Raw genomic sequence first — 23,852 nt, 5'->3', positions numbered from 1 at the left:
CAACCGGCTTAGCTGGCGGCCCTGATAGTAAGGGCCTGAAGAAGTCAGTAAGCTCCCTGACAGGGATAGGCATTTATTTACGTTTTCTTAAAGGGACGGTGGACCCGCGAATACGTTATTTAAACCCCTATAAATAAACCCCAAGTAAATAGAAGTACTGTGTTTCCGGCCTTATTTGGGATCAAAGGGATCTCAACGTGATGTGGTTGTCACAATAGGTACATTAATTGCTTTAGTCTCCCTAATACAGAAGTATGCATCTTACTTATACAGTATGTAAGACTTCAGAAATACTGTATGTGTCATCTTTAAAAGAGGCTCCATTTTTTACCCTCTCAAGGCTATGGGAACCCAGCCCTGCTCGGGTTATTACACACAATTTGCATATGTCTGACTGACAGAACCTGTTTTTTTTTAACCAAAATGAATTTCCTTTCATTCAATGCAAGATAAAGGCTTGTCACTTACAATCACAAATATTTTTTTCACTCAGTCTAGATTTCTGACATGAAAAAGGTTTATTTTACATATATAGCTTTAGAAGTTACATATTTTGCATATGCCTCACTGCTTTTGGAGTGAATAAAAACCGAAACAGCTTTCTCTCAGCAATCCATAACCACTGGCATTCTGCCTTCAAATCCTCATAAATTAGGAGGATGTAACGCTTGTATGCCCGCAGACCTGGCCAGTCCCCTGTACTGAGGTGGGTAAGGGTATAACACGCACCCACAGCAGTGAAGGTGTGCCCGGAGTGTGGTAATTGCGTTGCCGGGCCTGGTGAGAAAGGGTTAACGTTATACTTGCTAAGTCCGGGGCACAAGAGGTCGGAAGGAAGTTGTCCAAGAGCCAGAGTCCAAGGGCAGGAGAAGGCAGCGTAGTCAAAGTCCAAAGCAGAGTTCAAGTTCAAACCAAGGGAATCCAAACAAGGGCAGGGACAGGAACCAGAGCTGAAATAGACAAGGGAGCTGGGCATAGACACTGCACACACAGGAGCTACAGGAAAGCTATGCAGATCGAGGAAGCAGAGGGCAGACTGGGGTTATAAAGGAGGGAGGACAAATAGCAGGAAGAGGAGGAACAGGGGTTTGTCTGGGAGCTTGCAGGGATAGGAGTGGGGGAGGAGACAGGGAGGTAATCTAGGGTAATGGCCTGTAAGCACTGAGGGGTGGAACCAGTATCAGGGGAGGATTGGTAAATAGAGCTAGTGCGCGCGCCCTCTGTAACGCGGTCACGTGCGCGCAACACGCGAGTGCCAGAGCGTGGGGGAAGCATCGCGGAGGAGGTGCTTGGCTGAAGGGCAGGAAAGGGGGAAGGAGCGGAGGAAGCAGGTGAGGGAACGGAGGCACGCCGAGGGGTGCGAGTCCCCTGACAGGAGACCAGGGAGGGGGAACGCGCGTGCATAATGGCAGAACCGTGCGAGTGCGCGGACCTCGAACTGGAGCCTGCCGCAAGGGAGTGGGGCAGGGATATCGAAGGCAGAGGAAGGGAAGGGCTAGCCGGAGGGACCACGGTGATGGGGACACGCTGGGAAGAGCGAGTCCTCCGATCCGTTACAGAGGAAGGGTGGGTAGTCGTAGTGGTCCTTTCTTCCATATACTGTAGTAACGTAACAATGGAAGGAGAAGGAGTAGGTAGTATGATACCTTTTATTGGATCAACAGATAAATTAGTTGAGCTTTCGAACCACACAGAGTTCTTCATCCGATATAGCATAAGTACAGATATGAGGTATATATTGAATACATTATTGTAGACAGATAGTATCTACCGTAGTTACAATAGATATGACAAGGATGTGAGATATAGTATTATAGTATTAGATTGTAAGTTCTTGGGGGCGGGGACTCCTTTTCTTATTGTTACTTTTGTCTGAAGTGGATATTCCCATTATGTGTTATATTATGATATCACGTATTTCTGCTGTGAAGCGCTATGTACATGGATGTCACTATATAACTAAAGATATACATACATACAGATGTAGCAAGACTTCATGTTTTCAGTGCAGTGATTACGCGCGATCCCGGTACCGTGACGATTGTGGCGCCAAAAACAGAAAGAACCAACGCTGCAAGGGTTCCATGCTTCCAAATTTGGGGGTGTTGGACAGGAGCGAACAGAAATCAGGTATGGAGGTTATTGCACTCAGCGTGACCAAGCGGAGGATTAATGCTGCAGGGGTCATATTCAAAAGCCTGGACCCCCCGCAGCGTTAATTCTCCCGGGCCACAATAGACACTGTCCCCAGTGCCGCTGACTTTTGCTTGTTTGTCCACGGTGCATCTGTACATAACTAGTATGAAAATGAACAGAGGAGGCTTCAGACGCTTGTCTATTGTTTTGTAATACAGAAAGACAAACATGAGATACAGATAGTAGTGAAATAATGCATATGTGTACAGTACATATAGACACATACTGTATATAAACACTTCTCCAAAAATTTAAGAAATTCACCTGGTAACAAGCAGGGCACCTATACCATAATTCACACAGAGGAAAGAGGAAGACTTAATCCTATTTGTCACTTTAAGCTATTTGTTTTACAACTGCAATTTATACATGTCTCTCTGTGTGTGAGTGTGGTTTCTAAATGACTCTTCAACTATTAATGATTTCATTTGAAAGATCCCCATCTATTGTTACTTGCTGGCCTAGGAAGACAGTTTGCGACTTTGTCTCGTTCTTTTCCATATTTCGATCCTTGTAGAGTTGACACATTTGCTGAAGGTGATTCTGGTCTTGCCGAGATTCATGTGGAGGCATAACTGCTTTGGCATGTGCGCCAAATTTACAATTCATTTTGATTGCTTTTTCTACAATGAAATCAACCAAAGTAAAGGAAATTGTCACCTAAAAGCATTATGGGAGATTTCAATGCAAAGATTGGTGCTCAGCAGAAATATGAAGTATCCATTGGCAAGTATGGTTACTGCAGAAGCACTTGCCAAAATGCCCTCCTATTGTCTCTGTACGTTCCTCCTACATACCAATTAGATTGTAAGCTCCTCAAAGCAGGGACTCCTATTCCTAAATGTTACGTTTTATGTCAGAAGCACTTATTCCCCTGACCCGTTATCTGTATTTGTTATTTATATGATTGTCACGTGTATTACTATTGTGAAGCGCTATGTACTGTACATTAATGGCGCTATATAAATAGACATACAATACAAAAGGAATGCATGTGGAGCCAGTTTGGTAGAATTTAAATGTTGTATTTGTTCAATTGTTGTGGGAAACATTTACCTACGGAGGGCCACTCTCGTCACTAGTACAGCAAATAGGTCGAACGGAGTACTGTATGTGCCCCGACACTATGACAATCACACTTGAAAAAGCAGGACTTTATTCTTGTGACCTTCACTGTCAAGAGCATGGAGGAGAAGGTGCTCCAGCACTGATCACAGACACTTGACGGAGAGCGTTCCTGCCTTGCAAAGACACTTAATCACAAGCATACTGTTTTAAAGCAAAGTATTAGTGTTTAAGGAATCGGGGCTACCTTTAGCAGAACATGTATTATATGGTGGTGTAAAGGTAATGTTACTTACAGTACAGTATGTTGCTATTTTATCAATTTACAGAGTAAGGCAACTGAATGAACTTATTACAATTGTCATGAATTTTGTTGCTCATACTGTAACATGTCAAACTTTTTTGATAATGTTAAAAATTTTAGTTGTTATTTTGTTAAGGGAGGTTGACAGTGCTCTGTCATGCATCCACTTTTTTTTTTATTTTTTATTAATACTGTGAGTTTTTGAAGTGAAGCAAAAGGTTCTTCTTTCCTCTGATTCGAGCCAGGAGCAGTTTATCCAACTTTTTTGGAACAAGGGAACATTGATTTGGAAAGAGAAATCAAAAGTGCGTATATAAATTACTGTGCAATGACCAGCTATGTCTCTCACACTTTTAATTTGTACTGTATTTTAGGTGAGATCTTTGTAACGTTCTTTTTAATGTTCAGGTCCTTAATGACCGAGTTTGCTGGCTCAATTCAAGCTTGAGCCACTTACACTCTGTGTGATCTTAAGTAAATCACTTTGGCCCCTCAATATTATGGTGAACCTTAATAATATTTACTAGGTTCATATTGAATAAAAACCATTGTAAATACTATATGGGGCATAACACTTATAAATAAAACATATCAAGGGGAATTGAATAATTAGTTAAACCTTAACCTCTGTTTGAGTCAGAATATATCCCTTTGAAAATGTAACTATATGCATATTATTATCATCAGATTTTCCATTGATCAGTAACTTTCCCCCCCTAAATATGAGTATTTCAAGTCCTGATCTAATTATCATATAATATACATTTGGAACAATATTGAAATTGTCAGATTGCTACATTTCAATTTACTGTGACATTGTAGATTAGTTTCTGGCAATCATAAAAATGATTCATCACATTAAGACTATTCAATCACTCACATTGATCACATTTTGAGAGTATTCAATGTAGTAAAATAATAAAAAGGTACAGACAACATGAAAGATGATAATTGTAATTATTCTTGGCCAAGAACAAACTCCAGTCTCCAAATATGTACAGTAGCTATTCCTCTACCTGCTGTGCTGTTCTTTGACCCCATGGTTTGTTTGAATGGAATGTCATATACCGGTTTGCTTGCCGCCACTGACAAATAATAAACCTGCTCCACTGGTTTGCTTCAGACACTTGAGCATGGAACCTATCGCTCAACTATAATCTTGTATAATTGCTGGGGATCCTATAACTCTGCAAGCACATGGAACACACCTGAGATACCAGTGCAAATCCCAGGTGTGTTCTGTTTTCTCCACGTATAACATAAAGTTGTATTTGGAGAGGGATTCAAGTCACAATCTCTCTCAACAGACATTGTTTTTGCATCGAATTAGCTTTGTGGCTATGCGACAACCTCAGGGAAAATATTGTCAGTTAATGATTTTGATAACAGCCCATTAGTACAGTAGCACTGAGTTAATGGACTTCTGTGGACCTCGACCTTCGTGTCTAATCCCTATTTTAAAAAGATGTAGAGTCTCAACTTGACATCAGCCTTAGTAATTTAACTCCTGCTCCTCCAGCCCCATTAACAATTCAGTAATGTTTGCACTAAATCCTTTAGAAGAACAGCATCTACTGTGGTATGCATTCTTTGAATGTTTAGTTTTGTACTTATATTGTAATGTCTTCGGGACAGAGATTCCTTTTCCTATTGTTTTATGTCTCAAGCGCTTATTCCCATTATGTCTTATAATATTATGTCATGTTTATTACTGCTGTAAAGCGCTATGTACCTGGATGGCCCTATATAAATAAAGCTTATGTATGCATGTACAGTATCTCCTTATTTATATAGCGCCATTAATGCACACAGCAGTAATACACGTGGCAATCATATAAATAACAAGTAATAAAAATAACACATAATGGGAAGAAGAGTTTCAGACATAAAAGTAACATTTAGGAAAAGGAGTCCTGCTCCGAAGAGCTTACAATCTAATTGGTAGGTAGGAAGAACATACAGAGAGAGTAAGAGGGCGTTCTGGTAAGTGCATCTGCAAGGGGTCAGGGTTTATACACTGTGTGAGGTGTATAGTATCAGCCACGGAGCTACTCATATGCTTTGTTAAGCATGTGTGTTTTAAGGTGGGTCTTAAAGATGGATAGAGAAGGTGCTAGTCGGATATTGAGAGGAAGGGCTTTCCAGAGGTGAGGGGCAGTCAGTGAGCAGGGTTTAAAACAGGAGAGGGCTTCAGATACAAAAGGAGTAGCAAGAAGACATCCTTGAGCAGAACGCAAGAGTCTAGATGGTGTATAGCGAGAAATTAGGAGCAGAAGAGTGAAAAGCTTTAAAAGTGAGGAGGAGGATTGAGTGTGTCATACGGGATTTGCTGGAAGCCAGGAGAGGGATTTCAGCAGGGGAGACGCTGAGACAGATTTAGGAAAGAGTAGAGTGATTCTGGCAGCAGTGTTTAGGATAGATTGTAGGGGAGACAGGTGAGAGGCAGGAAGTTACAGTAATCAAGGGAGAGAATGAGGGCCTGTGTCAGAATTTTAGCAGTCAATCAACAGAGGAAATGGCGAATCTTTATAAAATTGCGGAGGAAAAAACGACAGGTTTTAGCTACTATTTGAATTTGAGATGAGAATGTGAGAGGGGAGTAGAGTGTGACCCCTAGGCAGCGTGCTTGTGCTACTGGGTGTATGATAGTACTTCCAACAGTAATGTGAAAGGAGGTAGTAGGGCCAGGTTTGGGAGGAAATATGAGGAGCTCCGTTTTTGACATCTTAAGTTTAAGTCGGCAGAGGGACATCCAGGATGATATAGCGGAGAGACATTCAGAAACTTTGGTCTGTACAGAAGGTGTAAGGTCAGGGGTTGAAAAGTAAATTTGTGTGTCATCAGCATAGAGGTGATATTTGAACACCAGATGCGATTTGGTCACCTTGAGAGAGTGAGTAAAGAGAAGAGGTCCCTGGATGGAGCCCTGGGATACCCCCACAGAGAGATCGATAGAGGAAGAGAAGGTGTTAGCAAGATCTCTTCAAAGTACGTTTGGAGAGATAAGAGGAGATCCAGGATTGAGCTCTGTTACGTATATATCAAGAGTATGGAGAATGTGAAGGAGAAGAGGGTGGTCCACAGTATCAAATGCTGCAGCGAGGTCGAGTAATATGAGCAGAATGTAATGACCTTTGTCTTTAGCAGCATGGAGGTCATTAGTTATTTTAGTGAGGGTTGTTTCAGTGGAGTAAGCAATGCAGAAGCCAGATTGTAGAGGGTTTAGGAGAGAATAGGTGGTGAGAAAATGGAGCAAGTGAGAGAATACAAGACGTTCAAGAAGTTTAGAGGCAAAAGTCAGGAGGGAGACAGGACAATAGTTAGAAAGACAGGAATGGTCAAGCGTGCTGTTTTTGAGTAATGGTATAACCATTGCATGTTTGAAGGAGGAGAAAAAGGTACAAGAGTAGAGGGAAGAGTTAAAAATGTGTGTGAGCATAGGGATTATAGTAAGAGCAAGAGGTTTTAGAAGATGGTAGGGAATGGGGTCAAGAGGGCAGTTGGTAGAGGGAGAAGAGGAGATCAGCAAGGACACATCCTCTTTTGTGACAGCGGCAGAAGCGTTAGGAAGAGGTGTAGGATGGGAGGAGGATACAGAGTGGATGTCCTGACGTATGGATTCCACCTTTTTCTTGAAATAGTCAGCAAAGTGCTGATGTGAGATGGAGGAAAAAAAACAGGCAGCAGAGGGTGGTATGAGTAGGGAGTCAAAGACAGGGACAAGTCAGCGTGGGTTAGCCTAATGCCTTTTGATTCATGAAGAAAAGTAGGTTTGTTTAGCCCGAGAGAGGACAGAGTTGAAACAGGATAGCATACATTTGTAGTGAAGGAAGTATGCGAGAGTGTAAGATTTTCTCCAGAGGCACAAGTGCAGGAATGCAGTATGCGCATGTGGAAATTTAGCCAGCGCCTGGGATTAGAAGGGCGAGAAAGGCAGAAAGAAAGTGGGGCATGTAGATCAAGAGAGGAGGATAGGGCAGTGTTGTAGTTCTTTACCAGGTTGCCAGGGTCTGGAGCTGAGAGAGGAGAGGGAGGAGCGTAAAGTGGAATCAAAAGCTGGAAAGTTAATACAGCGCAGGTCTCTGAAGAAACGATGGGTAGATGCAGGTGGAAAAAGGAGAGCAGTGAGAGAAAATTAGATGAGGTGATAGTCAGAGAGGAAAGGGGGAAATGGAGAAATAAGAGAGAGAAACGTTTTTAGTGAAAACCAGGTCTAGGTAGTGACCATCCTTGTGGGTCCTGGCTGCAGTCCATTGTTGAAGGCAAAAATAAGAGGTTAGAAAGAGAAAGCGGGAAGCCCAAGGGAGAGAGGGGAATTCAATATGGCAGTTGAAGTCCCCAAGGAGAAGAACAGGGGAGTCTGAGGAGAGAATTTTACAAACATCTGTAAAGCTAATTGCATTGACATTTTTTCTTTTAGGCCCTTGGACTTTTACACCAATTTTCAAACCTGGCTCTATAATTTATGCTACTTTTGCAGCTCTTTGACAATCTACCATTCCCACTATCTCATTTTCCTCATACCGTAGATTGGTGGCATAAGCACATCAGCTAATAGAATGCAAGTTTCAAACCGCTTTACATTTCTACGGGTGTGTAGTGTGAAGGACCCGGAGAGTATCGAAAGCTTGTAACATGTCAACTACTTGTTGGTCCAATAAAAGGTATCATACCACCTACTCCCTCTCCCTCCTTTGCTACTACATGGAAGAAAGGACCAACACGGATACCCACCCTTCTTTGCACACTTCATAAATTGGGTTGTGAGTTACTGTATAATTTAAACAATTATTCAGTTAAATCCACTGTCCTCTTGTAGGTCTAAAGTTATAAGGGCCTTCTGACTATAGTTCATCTTTTCATTTTTACCTCCTACCCTAAAGGCACATGTGCTAATCATAGCATAGGCATTAGATAAGTGTGATGGCTATACGGCTCGTGACAATAGCATGAGGTTAGTGGAGATCACAAATTGGATACAAATACCATAGTTATGTCAATTAATGATCAGTAGCTTCCTGCATAAATAGGACTTGCAGCACCCAATAAATGTGGTATCATACGTATTGTAAGTGAATACATAGTAAAGATCCAAAATATATTTGTGCAGCATGACCTCACTAAAATATGATGAGTAAAATATCTGACCAGAAAATCATATCCTTTTATCTTTATGTTTTTCTTACCAGCATGTCGTCAATAAGGGCTTTCAAAATATTTGCAACAGCCTTGGTTTTACCAGCAGCATGGTGATATATCACCGTTGTGGCCCCACGGTTCCAGTCTACCAAAATGATGTTCATGTCTTGTATGTAGAGTAATCTTTGTACTGTACTGTTGAGCCATACTGGTGGAGCTCCCGTTGGTCTGTATCCATGGATGATAAAGATAGTTTTCCTTGTTACATTCAGATAAGTAAAAGCTGTTGAATTTTCTGCATTAAGATTTCCTGCACAGTTTGAGTTTTCCCTGGTATAGAGCAATAACTGCACATTCAGTCCAGTTCCAACAATTGCATTATGTATGTTGAGATCTGTAAATTCATGACATTTTTCTTCATTATCTGAAAAGAGTAAAACAAGTACAATGTGACTGAATTTTTATTGCCTGTTTATAAGCCTTAATGTTTTTCAAAACGTCTACAACAGATCATTTATTTCAGTTAAAATGCACCAATACGTTGTATTTGCTTACAGTATGTTCCACCAGGAAGCTGAATTCTGTGAATTGATGTATGACTTGCAGTGTAAATGATGACCAGTTGGTAGGTATATTAATGCTTAGCAAGGTTCCAGATATTCCACTACTCCCATTTAATAAAAAGTCAATCTGACTTAAACATAAATCAAGCAGAAATGTCTTTACATTGGGACTTTTGTAAAAGGGGCAGAAACAAAATTCTTAGGGACAGTTTCCTAAGCTCCACTAAGTGGCATCGGAGCTCGATCCTGGGTTAATGGTTATGATAATCAGAGACAAAAGAGGATCTTCTGTATTACAATACACAGACACATGCATAACACTGCAGCAAAAATGTGGGACAGTCAATTGCAATAGAACAAAATAGGCAAAATTCCGTTGGATTGAATACAAAACTGTTTTTCCATGTCAGGGAAGTCTCTGAGCTCCATTCAAAGGGATGGAGCTCTAAGGTTTACGTGACATGGAGAAGTATCTTCACAGCATAATTAATAAGGGCGCTAGACTTCTACTCAGTATACTAGGAAATCATCTTTCCCTTGTTCAGGAAGAATTAAAACATGTTAAAATTAATGGAGCCTAAATCTTCCTTATCAGGGAAAGATGGCTTGATAGCATAATAAAAAAGGGTCATAGCCTCTATTGATTAACTTCTAGGTTTCTTAGTTTGAGCATATTTTCAGCTAGACTGATTTACATTACACTACCATTTCGAAGAGAGGTGTTTGAAGAGCAGTATTTTACTTGCCTATAAAAATATATAATTTAATATACTGTGCTTTGAGAAGCCACACACTGGAAATCAGCAGTCAACCTTCAATTAAAAAACTGTAGTTGTACTGCAGATACCGTATGAATGACCAATAAACAACAGACTTACTGTAGATTGTGCTGAAAATAAAAGTTACACGATGGATTGGGCCTTCCCTGATTTATAGCAGCTAAAGTGTATTTACTTTGCTGAGGTAATATTAGTACAATAATATAAATATGGGTGTGCTCAGGCAAGCTCCCTTACTCTATAGTAACTATTAAAAACGTAAGATGAGATCAGCTGCTGAAAGCACAAGGAATGTAATTAGTTTGCATAAATGGTATATTCCAGTGGTTCCCAAATCTAGTCCTCAAGGACCACTAACGGTGCAGGTTTTAAGGATACCCCTGCTTGAGCACAGGTGGTTTAGTCGAAATGATTGGCCCACCTGTGCTGATGACAGGATATCCTTAAAACCTGGACTGTTAGCTGTCTTTGAGGTCTGGAGTTGGGAAGCTGTAAGGGAGATCCACGCTACCACCCTGATGAAGCGAGGAGCTCACACGAAATGGTACGTCGGATTTTAGTGATGTCATCATGGCGTCGGCAGTGGAGCTGCAGCACTGGGAACCAAGATGATACAACGTGGATATCTAGTTGTATAGCAGTTTGTTTTGTTTATGGATTCACTAACAAACTCTACCTTGGCTATTAGTATGTGCTTATGATCTAGGATATACTATTTGAGAGATATCTCAGGAGTTATTAATAGCGCATCACGTATAGCTATATCCAGGGTATACATGTAGATACTGCTAAGTGTATCCATTGGTGATTGTATGCAGAGCTTTCATTATTGTATCGATCAATTTGCCATATGTACACCACACTTGTCCAAAACAACAGGATAAATCGGTCGTACTATTGATGGTGATGTGTTGTACGTTACACAGCAATTAACTCTATACCTGGTTTTGTGCTGTTGAAATATAGTGTAGGGAAGATTTCAACCTGATATATTCCTCATAGTCCTATACAGCAGTGTGTTCATACCAGCAGGAGGTTGTATGATTTAGGAATGTATCAATAGGTTATGTTTGAAGTAACCAATTCGTTACTTTGCTACCTTGCAAGGATTGTTCCCATTTACGATACATCAGGGATGTATACATGGATACAATCCTGGTTTTGATATCTTGTGCCAATCTATGCACCCTACACTGTGAGTAAGTGTGGTTGGAGTGTCTATACTTATGGGGTATTAACCACATGGATACGTTTATTGTTTAGGTATCCTCTGCTATCCCAGTTTCCTGTACTGTGATTAACTGTGGTCGGAGTTTCTTTACTCAGGGACTATTCACCCCATGTGGGGTCAAGGAAAACTTCCCCACATATGAGTACTCCCCATTTTTAGGTATGCTCCACTGCCAATATTTTTAATGTGTGTGTGTGTGTGTGTGTGTGTGTGTGTGTGTGTGTGTGTGTGTGTGTGTGTGTGTGTGTGTGTGTGTAATATATATATATATATATATATATATATATATATATATATACACATACATATATATACATACATATATATATACATACATACATGTAGAGGTATTAGTACCGTGTTAGCCGAGCTTCAATAATCAAAAAATAAATAGATGATACCGTTCTGTGGCTAGATACACTGATCTCTTTTTCTGGCGATGTTACACATATATATATATATATATCCCATACCCTGTGTTTTTTGTAGATTATTAATAAAGATGTATTATTTTGGATTTTACCACTCACTATGACTGGCTGTATAGGATAATTTATATCCTGGATTAATGTTATACCCCAACTAATTACTACACGAGTGCAATATTTGAGGGCTTCTTGTGGTGGGAGGATTTTCTTTAATCCTCACCTCCAGTGTGTATATAGATTCAGTATATTCCCTTATGCACCTTGTTTCTTCACCTGACATCAATTTATTAGGAGAGCGGTAGGCTTCAATATATTTGCTATATTTCAATGTTATTCCACACCACATTACTTCTGAACATTTTTTCCTACTTCATCAAAGCAAGTGATGGATACACAAGCCTTGAGTGGATGGCCAACTTGCAGGCAGATTGCTACAGTTGATATTATACAGCCCATTGTTGAACATCTTGTCAGAGTTTGACCAGTATGTAATACAGTACAAACAATATCATGTGGCTCATCTAATCTTCTAAATATATATGTGATACAGGATCATTGCATAACCTAATTAGTTCATAACATACTCCAGTTATAATTAAGATTTAACTAAGTGATAGTTAGTGTTGAACATTTATATGATAGTTGTGAATCTATGTTATATAGATTAGATGGTATTGTAATTATCACTATACCTTATTAAAGGTTGTATGGAATCCGCCATCTTTATATATATATATAATATATGTATATATCTTACAGCAAGCTACGATAGAGCCAGCAGCACCACGTTATTTTTAATATTTACATTTTTATTTCACTTATCCGCTTCATATCATATTATCACATATGCATTTAAAACTATATAAACATTTAGGCTGGAGTGCACCATAGTAATATATTTTCTCTAAGGACTTGCTGCTATAATATCAGCTAACCCTCTAATTTGTAAACACTTACCATAAAAGGCAGCACGCATTCATATCAATGAATAAACAAGAAGCAACCAAAGAAGGCAGGGTTTTTTTAAGAAAGTATGCCACATGTATCGCAAGGGTTTGATCGTTGGTGCAAGGTTTACCACTGGATGTATTAGATACAAAATATAAAATAACGGTAAGGTTCATTTAGCCCTATCTTGCCTACCTTGCCTCAGCTTCAGATAACCTAACATGCATTAATGTTTTACCTAAAGGAGGCGTTGGCTCCCTCTAGAACCTGAAATATGGGTAGAGAGAGGGAGGGACATACTGTATTTTACTAGAGACCCAAGTGCCATATATGTATATCTCCCAAACACACCCTTAGACAACACGTGGAGAGACACGTGCACAAAGAATGGGACGTCTGAGATACATAGGAAATAAGCTGATAGGAAATGCAATTAATGCATTTAACCTAGTGTTAATTTAGGTTAACATTAGGTTAAATAGCCTAACGTAGTTTACTACAAATGGGCCTGGAAGCGGTCACAGTTTTATATTTAACTCTTTCTTCCCTAAATATAGCTGTAGTTTTTTTTTTTTTTTTTTACAGCATTGATATATCTTTTTAAATAGATAAATTATGAAAATGGAATAACAGTTTACACAAATCAAATCAGCTTTATTGGCATGACGAAAGAACATTTCAGTATTGCCAAAGTATATTATATATATATATAATCAAAAAATAAATAGATGATACCGTTCTGTGGCTAACGAAATGCTCTTATTTGTGCGAGCTTTCGAGATACCCTGATCTCTTCTTCCGGCGATGTTACAATGGAAGATACCACATTGTACCGCACTCAAATATATTGTAACATCTCCGGAAGAAGAGATCAGTGTATCTCGAAAGCTCACACAAATAAAAGCATTTCGTTAGCCACAGAACGGTATCATCTATTTATTTTTTGATTATTGAAGCTCGGCTAACACGGTACTGATACCTCTACATGTATGTATGTATGTATGTATGTATATATATATATATATATATATTATCACACACACCTATATAGTGTTTTAAAGAAAATAACTATCAAAAGTACACAATCTTTGTATCGCTAGTTCCATTTTGCCCCTTTAAACAATTTCAGAGTAAACAATGTAAATTGTTGCTTACAATTCATATACGATGGCAGTGAAAACAGGTAATGTGTAACACAAGAGTTGTGTATACATTGTCTGAAAAGCAATAGCCAGTGTTGCACCACACCCAAGAAATCATACTATAGGTGTGCCATCCGAGTGGAACACCTGCACCTGACTTACTAATTTCCAAAACTCATTATACACAATAATTATTGCTTTCCAGTGACAATTGCAATTGTGAATCAGCATTTAAAAAAAATAAAAAGGTTTGGCACCAAGAACAATGTTTCATCATACAGCACAGCTCAGGGTAACAAAGCATTATGAACATAGGGTCATCTTAACCTCTACCTTTCACAATGCTAATCACAAGACATTTTTTATTGAGTGCAACTAAACTCGTTGATATTCATTAGAGAATAATAAAAAAAAATGTGGTTTGATAAAGCATTTAGATCTGGATGGAAAATATTAGTTTGTAGTTTTCGCTCACTCGTCTTTGCCTCACAAAGTATTTAATATTTTTTTTAGCAGAACAACTTTTGATTGTAAAATACCAGATATGCATAATTAAATAAATTGTTCATTAATTAGAACGCAAAGGGCTTCATTCACTAATCTGCCAAACTGTCAATTGCAACGAGATCGTGGGAAATCTACAGAGATTGCAGTACTATGGGCAGCATTGCAGCTTAAAGAAGAGGGCATTAGAACATTACTGTTATCGACTTTGTGACGGTAGGGGTAAATGTGACTACTTTTAATAAATGTCAAGCCCTTCATTACCCCTACCTGTCAATAATACAGTTGTACCATGTGTATGTATATCTATATCTTAGCCTGGTTCCAGCACTTCAGGGACCAGGAGTTAATTTTGTTAACACCTGGCCTCAACTCTTTTTTTACATGTAACCAAGTTGTGCCAAGGTGTATAAAAAGGTGGGTAAGGAGACCCCAAGGGAGTCTTAAGAAGCTGCAAGTTGTACTTGGCTGAAGGAGATACAGACTCGGTTTCAGGTCAAGTGTTCTTTGGCTGAGAGGATTCTAGTGCTGGTACCAGGCCTGGAGTCCAGGCCAGAAGACATCCTGTGGGGGAAGATCAGGGGAAATCTCATCCAGTAGGTCCCTGCATCTAGTTCTCAGGGTAACTTCAGTTTTTCCTAGTTGTAAATGTATGTGTCTGTTTATGTCAGTTGTGGATAACTTTTTTCCAATAAATTAATTTGATAAACTCTGGTGTTTCTATCTGGCGAATTGATCCCTGGTGTGATGGTCCTGGTCTCCAGTGACGGACTTCATTTGCATATTGCAGGTTTGTAGTATTATTCAACATGATTCGCACACAGGACAAAATGTTCAATAAATATTTTATTACTGAATACAAATGTATACATGAATTGACTTGAAATTGAACAATCAATATTATTACTATTAGCTAATGAATAGCATTGACAAAGATGCTCTTTTGTCAACAAATTGTCTGAGACACTGATATAGTGCCCATTTGCCTTTCATGCCACCACATGCAGCTCTCACTCTCACAGTCCTTCATAAAAAAAATACTTCAACACAAATGTAAGTGTAATGGCCAAAAATTGTAAACAGAATGCTATATGGTTCTATGCAAACACATACAGTAGTAAAGCAACAGGACGTCCATACAAATCATTCTATGAGAGGGCATCCCCATACCCTCCTTATAACCACTTAGCAGGGCCATAGACAGATTTCCCAGGGCCAGGACTAAACTTTCAACAGGGAACCAACCCCCCCCCCCTCCCAATATGTTGGCAGCTTTGCAAGCCCCCCCCCCTTTCACACCTCAGGAGCCCCCCCCCCTTACCTCTATCCGCGCCTCTCACACCTCCTCACAAGCTCCCTACTCATCCCCACCACTCCCCATGTATTTCTCTTCACCCCGTCTCTCACTTTTCCCCCTCTCCTTAACTCACTCTCCCCCCCACCACCTTCCTCTTTCACCCTGTATCTCCTCTCACACTCTCCCTCCACTATCACTTAATTACCCCTTCACACTCATTCCCCTCCACACAAACACACACACACACACACACACACACACACACACATAATCCATTCCCACACAAAAATACTCCCCTACCCACCCAACATACAATACCACCACCCCCCACGTAAAATACAATACCCCCCCCCCACACACACACACACACACAAAATACAACACCCTAACACGCAGGGTATGGTGATACCTTTGTGGTGATCTGAGGCCTCTTGGGTCACGGCTCTCCCCAGCTTCTGCCCGGCCTCTCTCCCATAACGGGTCTCCCCCTCTGCGAGGCTGGGCCGTTCTCCCACTGCTGTGCGCTGGTAGCTGGGCCCGTCCGGAAGTCGCTCTCAGCTTCAGGTGCGCACCGGTGGGAGAGAGGCCTGGCCTGGCAGAGAGTGGCCAGCAGCAGCTGATGAGAGCTGGGGGCCCCAGCAGCAAACCATTGGCCCAGCAGCCAGATGCAGAAGTTTGGCCTGGCTGGGCCCAATGTCCAGAGCTGGTTGGGCCCCCCTACAGCTGCCATGCCCGGGACACTTTTCCTGACTCTCCCCCGTCGACAATCCTGCCACTTGGTATACACTGGCGACACACTTTATTCGAGCTCGGCTAGTCCCACGAATTCGGGTATACCCGGATGTATTGAGGTTTGTGACTGTTTTCTGCCCGAGTGCATTGAGGTATTTTCCAAGCAGGGATTGAAGCATTTTATTCCCGCTGGCTGCAATACTGCACAGTATATATATATATACTGCATTACAATTCATGAATTTATGCCATCTGGTAGACACGCGAAGCATTGCAGCCTATTAAATCCTAATCATTATCATTTAACAGATCAGCCGCCCGTCAGCCAGGCATGAACCCAGGCTGGGAAGGCAAACGCAACGGGGCTTGTCAGAGGTGAGGAGCGGCGCATTCCAGGTATCTGCCAGGTACATACTGGGTATTTGCTCGAATAAAGTGTGTCGGTGCAGTATCACTGCCTCTTTCTGCATGAAAGCATGCCCACCATCTAACATTGTGCTGAAACACTCAAAACACCAGAGGACTTGCTGTGCACTGCACCCTGCCATTTTCAGTAGCAGCCCCTCTCTGTCAAACCCCCAAACTAAAGAGGATAATCTCCTTTCAGCTGACTGAACTAATCTTCATTATTCATCTGCCTGTTATTGGCCCATCAATTTATTTTGTGTGACGTCACCTGGGCAATTCTCAGTGTGTGTGTGTGTGTGTGTGTGTGTGTGTGTGTGTGTGTGTACGTTTTAAGTTATGGTGGGTGAAAAAGGCAACAAGAAACCTCCACCGTATCGCAGATATATATATATATATATACAAATATAGCTGTATGCTCATCTGCATGTCTTAGGCAGGTCTGCAACCCCGACTTTCCCCATTATCCCCAGCATACAGCACTTCCACTGCAGCAAGTATATATAATTTACAACAAGGTTTATACATACACACTAAAGGAGTCAAGGCACACACAATAAAACTAATAATCGAAAAGATTGGAGCAGGTGCTACTGCAAACATACTAAACTGTACTACTTTATATAGAGGAGTACAAAAAACAGGCACGCCGATTGGTACAATAAATGTGTCTTTACTAGCTCTGCTCTTTAAAAAGGCTCTATTGGGAAGTTTCTCATCACATTCTATTTCAATATTTGTATTTCTGTAATTGCATTGTAACCCCCATTCCCTGGCTATAAATGGTGTCACATCAGATTAGTCCATAAACTAAATGTTCACTCTCTCAGCTATATAGATGGTGCATGGGTAGGTGCTCGCTGGGCGTGGATAAAAGTGCAGTATAAAGATGGGTGCCGGGAACTTTTATAAAAGAAAAGGTGTTTATTGAACAGACATCCAAAAACATGTTCACATACATTCAAAATACAAATGGCAAATAACACTTTCAGGGAAACATTCTCTAGTAGGTTCTGATCCTATCCAGAGGATGTTAATAGGCGTAATTACCAGTTGTACAAGGACGTGGTGGAATAGCTTGCAGGGAGACAGTGATGCGAAAAATGAACTGGCAAATTGGGCCAATCCAGTGGAAGAATATGTGCAGTGTGGGCAATCCTTGAGGACAGTGCGACATCCTTCTCCTGCAAATATAGGCTTCCTGATCCTTTAACAGGCGCTGGCTAATGATCGGGGCACGTTACTAAACTGAAAAACAATAAACAGTGACATATACATTTCCTTATGTCTACACAGAACTTACAGTGAGGACCCCAGCCAGAACTCCAAAGAACCTGCTTCCAGAACAAAGGGCGGGGCTACATATACTCTCTGTGCTTCCTATGGTGACATCACTGGTCATAGGGTAAAAAGGGGAGGGGTGAACTCTGAATGAGCCTACCCAGTTAACACCTTCTAAAAACTAGTGGACATCCAAGAGGGGGATACAGCATGAAAAGTTGCAATTTCTGGAGCAGTTGCTCTGTAATTGACAGAAAGGAATGTGGTCAATCCCCGTTTAATCACTGTTTGAAATCACTGTTCACAGCAAATACTGAAGCTGTTGCTGCCTACTTCCTCCAAATTTAAAAACTCTTTGGTCTGTGAATGAGACTTGCAAGTAAAAACAAAGTTTGTGTCATCCAATTCAAATACAGAATAAAAGCTGTAAGAGAAATGTCATCAGTCCGCTTGATAAAGGCCTGCAAGTGGACCGAAACGTTGATCACATCCAAAAAACCTCTGTACGTTTCTCACAAGAGCACTTCAGTTACTCATGATTGTCGGTAGTTGCTTCCTCACAGCGGGACTTCTGTAGCTAAGCACTAGTGGAAATGTCATCGCCATTCTAAATAAAAATCACATGATATATGTAGCGCTGCCCTCTAGTTTTAATAACTACAATTTACTTTTGACAAATACTGCAGCTAAATCTGCCGTCCCGGAAAGTGAGATCAGCTGTTTTCTTTTACCTATGAAGTTGAACCTTTGTGTTCAAACCCAGGTTTGTCAAGGTCAGGAGGCCTAAGAAGGATATGGGATCTACACTTATAAATACAGCTTACGAAAATACTTTTCTACACATGTTAGTTATGAGTATTGCTTCATGTAAAATAGGTTATATAGGAAAACCTCAACCCTTTGAGGCTTATGGACTATACAGTAGCTATATTACTCAGTAACTACCGTTCAGACTGTTTTCAGTAAAAAAAAAATCCCTACTGAATGACCACTTCAAACAATATAGTTTAAGGTGGTTAGGGTCTGATTCAATATGGTCTGAAGCTCAAGTCCATCTTTGTATCATATTGATCAGGCCCTAGAATGTTTAACACTGAGATAACAAAATGGATTTTAAAAAGGACAGTCCCTCAAAAAGGAGCAAAGTGAAGTAGTGATAGTGACATGTGTTAGTGTAATTGGCACCTTTCAAAATTCAGCCTACTAGAAGCATTTTTAAATGCCTTTAGAATAACAAGGTGCTTTGGAGTGTTTTTATAGTTTGAACCTGTATATACACTGGACATTGTTTATTCAGGCTGTTTCCCTTTGGTTATTTTGTCTAATGATGCCAGCAAATATAGTTTAACAAATAAAAACACTCTGTTTTATACACGAAGAAAATAAGTTTAAAAAATATGACTTTAAGGGTGATTAAATCTAAGTAAACTGAATGTATTAATATGTTGTTGGAAACATTCTGTTTTGCTCACTACGTGGAATTGCCCTCTTAAAGCAGCAATCCTCACTGCTTTTTTTAAATTAAACTTACAAACAAATTTCACCTGCACTTAATATATAATGATACCAAAGAATCAAATCATCTATACCGGAATAAAACGGTCTAAATATTTTGCAGAGGTGCAACCTAGGAAGAGGACATACTATACTTGTAACTATCCCAATAGAGGGCAAAGAAACTTCCATAAAAGGTGCACTCAAAATTCACATAATTTATTAATCAATTCAACTATATAATATACTGGAATAAGTTATATAAATGTATCAATTAACCAGAACACGTGGGAAACATAAGTAGCCGCTTGTTATGCCTTGCTTATTGTATATGAGAATGAAGCTTCTGAAATTGACAAACCTGAGACAAAAAAAAGGATACTTGCTCAATCATTGGATGCATCTGCCGATATAGCCTACTTATACTTTGTCAGCAACTTGTGCTCTTTCGGACGCCAATCTAGATATTACTCGAAACCTCAGGGCTGCCTGGATCAGCGGCGTCCTCATGACGTAGGAGCACATCCGCCCTTTTCCCAACCGACAATATACAGATATACTTGTATGTTGGTCACTACGTACCGCATTCCTGAATAAACTTTATCTGTTGTTCACACCCTGCCACTGGAGTACAAATCATTAAGGTAGGGCAAACCTAAAGCGAGATATATATATATATATATATATATATATATATATATATATATATATATATATAGTTTTAGGTTTGCCCTACCTTTAATATATATTGTTGAATTGGTAAATAAATGACATGAATTTTGAGTGCACCTTTATGGGAGTTTATTTTCCCTCTTTTGAGATAGGGGCATGTTCAGGGATCCTGCAGACCTAATTTGTGGTCCTCCAATGTCAAAGGCAATACTTCCCTGGTAAACAAAAAATGGCCACGGGGTCAGGACTCTCTCTCGCAGCCAATTGAAAGTTGCAATGTTATCAGCAGAAAAATATCTCGGGAACAAGGGGAAAAGGAAACTCGGATGAGCTCGGAGAGACTCCCTGTTCAGGTAAGCTTTTATAAATAATATTTGATTTGGAGGGTGGGAGAGATTGCTGTTTTAAGCCTTTGGTTGCCGCAGGGGCTACAGCAGCATAGTGCCACATCCCCTCCAACAATGGGCGATCACTTGATGGAATGGAAGAGAAGACGATCCTTAGGCCGCGATTATACTGGCCGCGATGGGGCAAGCGCGCGCACGTGCCTCGCGAACCACATGCCTCAATACTATGAGGTTGTGAGCGATGACGCGCGACCGCGTTTTGGACAGACAAATCAATTTGTCTTTCCAAGCAACAGCCGCGTAACGTCTGCATCCCATGAAGCGGTTCAGCCAATGAGGGTGAACAGCTAACAAGATGTCACGGCCACGCCTCCGCCACCCCATCGCCTGAAGCACAGTGCACATTCGCGTGAGCGACAGGCGTGCGCCACGTGCATGCACGGTGAGTATAATCTCAGCCTTTTATCTGGCCAGATAACGTGTGTTGGACAGCGCTGAACGCGATCTCCCCTGGAATAAAATAAAGTAGTATGACATAGCTTAAACGTATTAGGCAGATCCTGTGTCGTGATAGCTATGTCATGGGGCATCAAAAGGGTTAAAGAATTTGTGCTGGTCATAGGTAACATGGTATGTTGCTCACTGTGCACACACATTCCTGAATAAACTGTACTGCTCCCGGAGTAAGAAAATCTGTAAGGTAGGGCAAATCTATAGATTCAATATACTAGTCAAAGATAAATAATACCTGCAAAACAAAAATACTAATTCTCCCTGTGCTTTCCTTTCCAGTTTCTTAGGCAACTCAAAGCAAAATATTAATAATAATAATTAATTCAAATGTATCCATCAATGATAGTTAAAAAAGGTGTAGTCCAACTTTATCATTTCTATCGGAATAAAGTGAAAGTACTCAACACTATAACTATTTTTACAGCAGTTTCCGAATTTAACACAGGTTTAATACATTTGCAATATTACACCCTAAAGCCTGTGTTTGTAAGACACAAGAACAAATACCACAGAATATACATCGGTGGGTTTCAAACTTCCTTGCATGAGGACAACACTAGCTGATATTAAAAATTGAATCAGGGTGTCTACAGGTAAAGTAAACCTTGACAGAACAAAGTGAAAGAGACGTGCAGTATTACTGAAGCTTTCCTTACCAGATCTCACCCAGAATGTCACGTAGAAGACAAGCAAATACAATTCCAAACACAACTTCAGCAGCATAAGGACAGCTTCAGCTCACAGCAATCATGAAAGTGGTCTTGTCTGCAATGAAGGTGTCTGCTATTGAGTTATCCTTTTATTTACCCCCTCTGTGTTCTAATGCTGAGTACAGGTACTAGGGGTTGTGACAAGCAGGAAGTATTAAACATTACAATGCCAGCAGATGACTTCTCTCTTGCAGTTGGCTGAACTCCTCCCCATTAGGGATAGGTAGTGCCTGTCATCTGCAGGTGATTTCATGTCGCTTTTCTCTTTTCATTAACCATGTATTTCCTGGAATGAAATGCATGCATTGCACCACTGATTGTTCTTTTGAACTTAGTTAAACACATTTGTGACACGTTTTATCATACATAACGACAGTAGCTTAGGATGTAGCAAATGTAAGGGTCTTTTCATCTTAGTTATTACAGTACATCTACATTTAAATAAAATAAGCATTTCAAATGTAACCCATGTTCCCCCACCCTAAGGTAGAATCACTACGTTTACCTACGTAGTGATGGTGCTACCTGTATAGCCACAGGAGGTTCTGAGCATCCGCCGGTGTTGTTTGGGGATAATCAGGACAGGCTTTTAGTGATCTTTTCAGCTTCTTGCTCGGATTTGCAGCGCCTCCATTCCCACAGGGCCTTTAGGAATAGGTGCAGTCCCCTGTGTAAAACCCTCCCTCCCTGAAGAAACTGCAGCCTCAGGCAGGAGTATCAAAACAGGAACGGTTCTTTATAACAGTACAGAGCATACAGATAAGCATACTCTTTCCTTTGGTCCCTGGACTCAACCCCCAGGCTTGAGGCCTCAAAGGTCTATCCTGGACTCCCATACTCCCTGGTGGAATATGGGGCAGCTGTCCCACTCCCCTGATGGGGGGGAAGGCAGGATGAACCAGAGCCCTGGCTCCACACTTCCAACAACTGACAACATTTGGATCTGCAGCCCCTTTTGTACACAGGGGAGGATCCTAGGTCGGAGCCCCTGATAGGGCAGTACCCAGGCCTTAGCCCACCCCCCTGTCACTCAAGGAGGTTGTTTACTGCAGCAACAAGGAGATTGGATTTAACCCTACCACTGCCTGCGCTGATACAAGCATTTACATGTTAGGCAGAGGATTAGTAGCCCAGAGGATAATTGGCTACACAAATAACAAATAAATAGTGGAAAATATAAAAATAGTGTGGTACAATATACAGCTTCCTGCTTGGTTTGTCCATGGTACTCATTTATTATTTATATCCATTACCTGTCAGGCCCAAATTCACTAAATGGTTCTATACTTTAACAACCCTTCCTATTCAGTGGGAGTTAAAATAGCAGTGAAGATCCTGCTTCCCTGGGCACCCAATAATGCTGCCTGTTTCAAAAGAGGAAGTGCTGTAGCTTTCAAATGGTTGCTATAACAACCCAAGGACATGTAACAGATTACAACTCAATAAAAAGGAATACAGATTGGGGTTTTTTTCGGAGGGATGGTGCAGTAAGTATGATCTAATACTAAACAGCTGATTTATTTTAAAAAACACATATGATTTTGACCCACATAGTTGACGGACGTGCGGCAGAACCGGCATTTGTTCAGTGACAACTTCAGGCCTTCTTTTAATAAAGGAATGTGAAACCCTAACTCAAGCGCTAAACCTATTAATGTGTGAATTACACGTGAACAAAACAAATACCAACTGTGATTAACAAGAGGTTAAAGCTGCCAAAGGTTTCCCACAAAGCAAATATCTCAATTTGCATACATGACCAAGAAAATATACGGAGGATACCTGGCGCTTAAAAGAGTCACTGTGTCCTTTTGAAAACAGTCCGTTCTTTAAATAGTGTCTCAAAGTCCAAAACTTGAAGTGGATTGCTGTAGTTTTTCTTCACTGCTGCAGCTCTTCAACACATCTGAAACTGATAGAAGGGTACACCATTGCGCAGTACTACTGATGTTAGATGTTAACCCCTTACTGACAACTTCCCCAGTGTGGACTGAATACACTTACAGGAGTGTTTCTTTCAGGATACAGTGGAGACAATCTGTGCTTTATTCCCTTTCTGTTCTTTTGCACCACGAATCCCCTGGGTGCTTCCTCTGTCTCTT

The 23,852-nt window shown here is 40.6% G+C and overlaps 1 protein-coding gene across 1 annotated transcript in view; it reads right to left on the bottom strand.

The window, feature by feature from the left end:
- The window catches only part of LIPI (lipase I), a 44,963-nt gene extending 23,047 nt beyond the window's left edge, over positions 1-21,916 (bottom strand). The window contains exons 1-2 of the mRNA XM_075593977.1: positions 21,697-21,916; positions 8,752-9,128 (exon numbers count right to left, since the gene is read on the bottom strand). Coding sequence (XP_075450092.1) covers positions 8,752-9,128; positions 21,697-21,763 — 444 coding nt within the window. The 5' untranslated portion in view covers positions 21,764-21,916. The remainder of the gene's footprint in view (positions 1-8,751; positions 9,129-21,696) is intronic.
- Between the last annotated feature and the right edge of the window lie 1,936 nt (positions 21,917-23,852).

The sequence above is a fragment of the Ascaphus truei genome, chromosome 3 (genome assembly GCF_040206685.1).
Source record: "Ascaphus truei isolate aAscTru1 chromosome 3, aAscTru1.hap1, whole genome shotgun sequence".
Classification (NCBI taxonomy): Eukaryota; Metazoa; Chordata; class Amphibia; order Anura; family Ascaphidae; genus Ascaphus; species Ascaphus truei.
The sequence above is the reverse complement of the archived record's forward strand: the minus strand, read 5'-3'. Positions and strand labels throughout refer to the sequence as shown.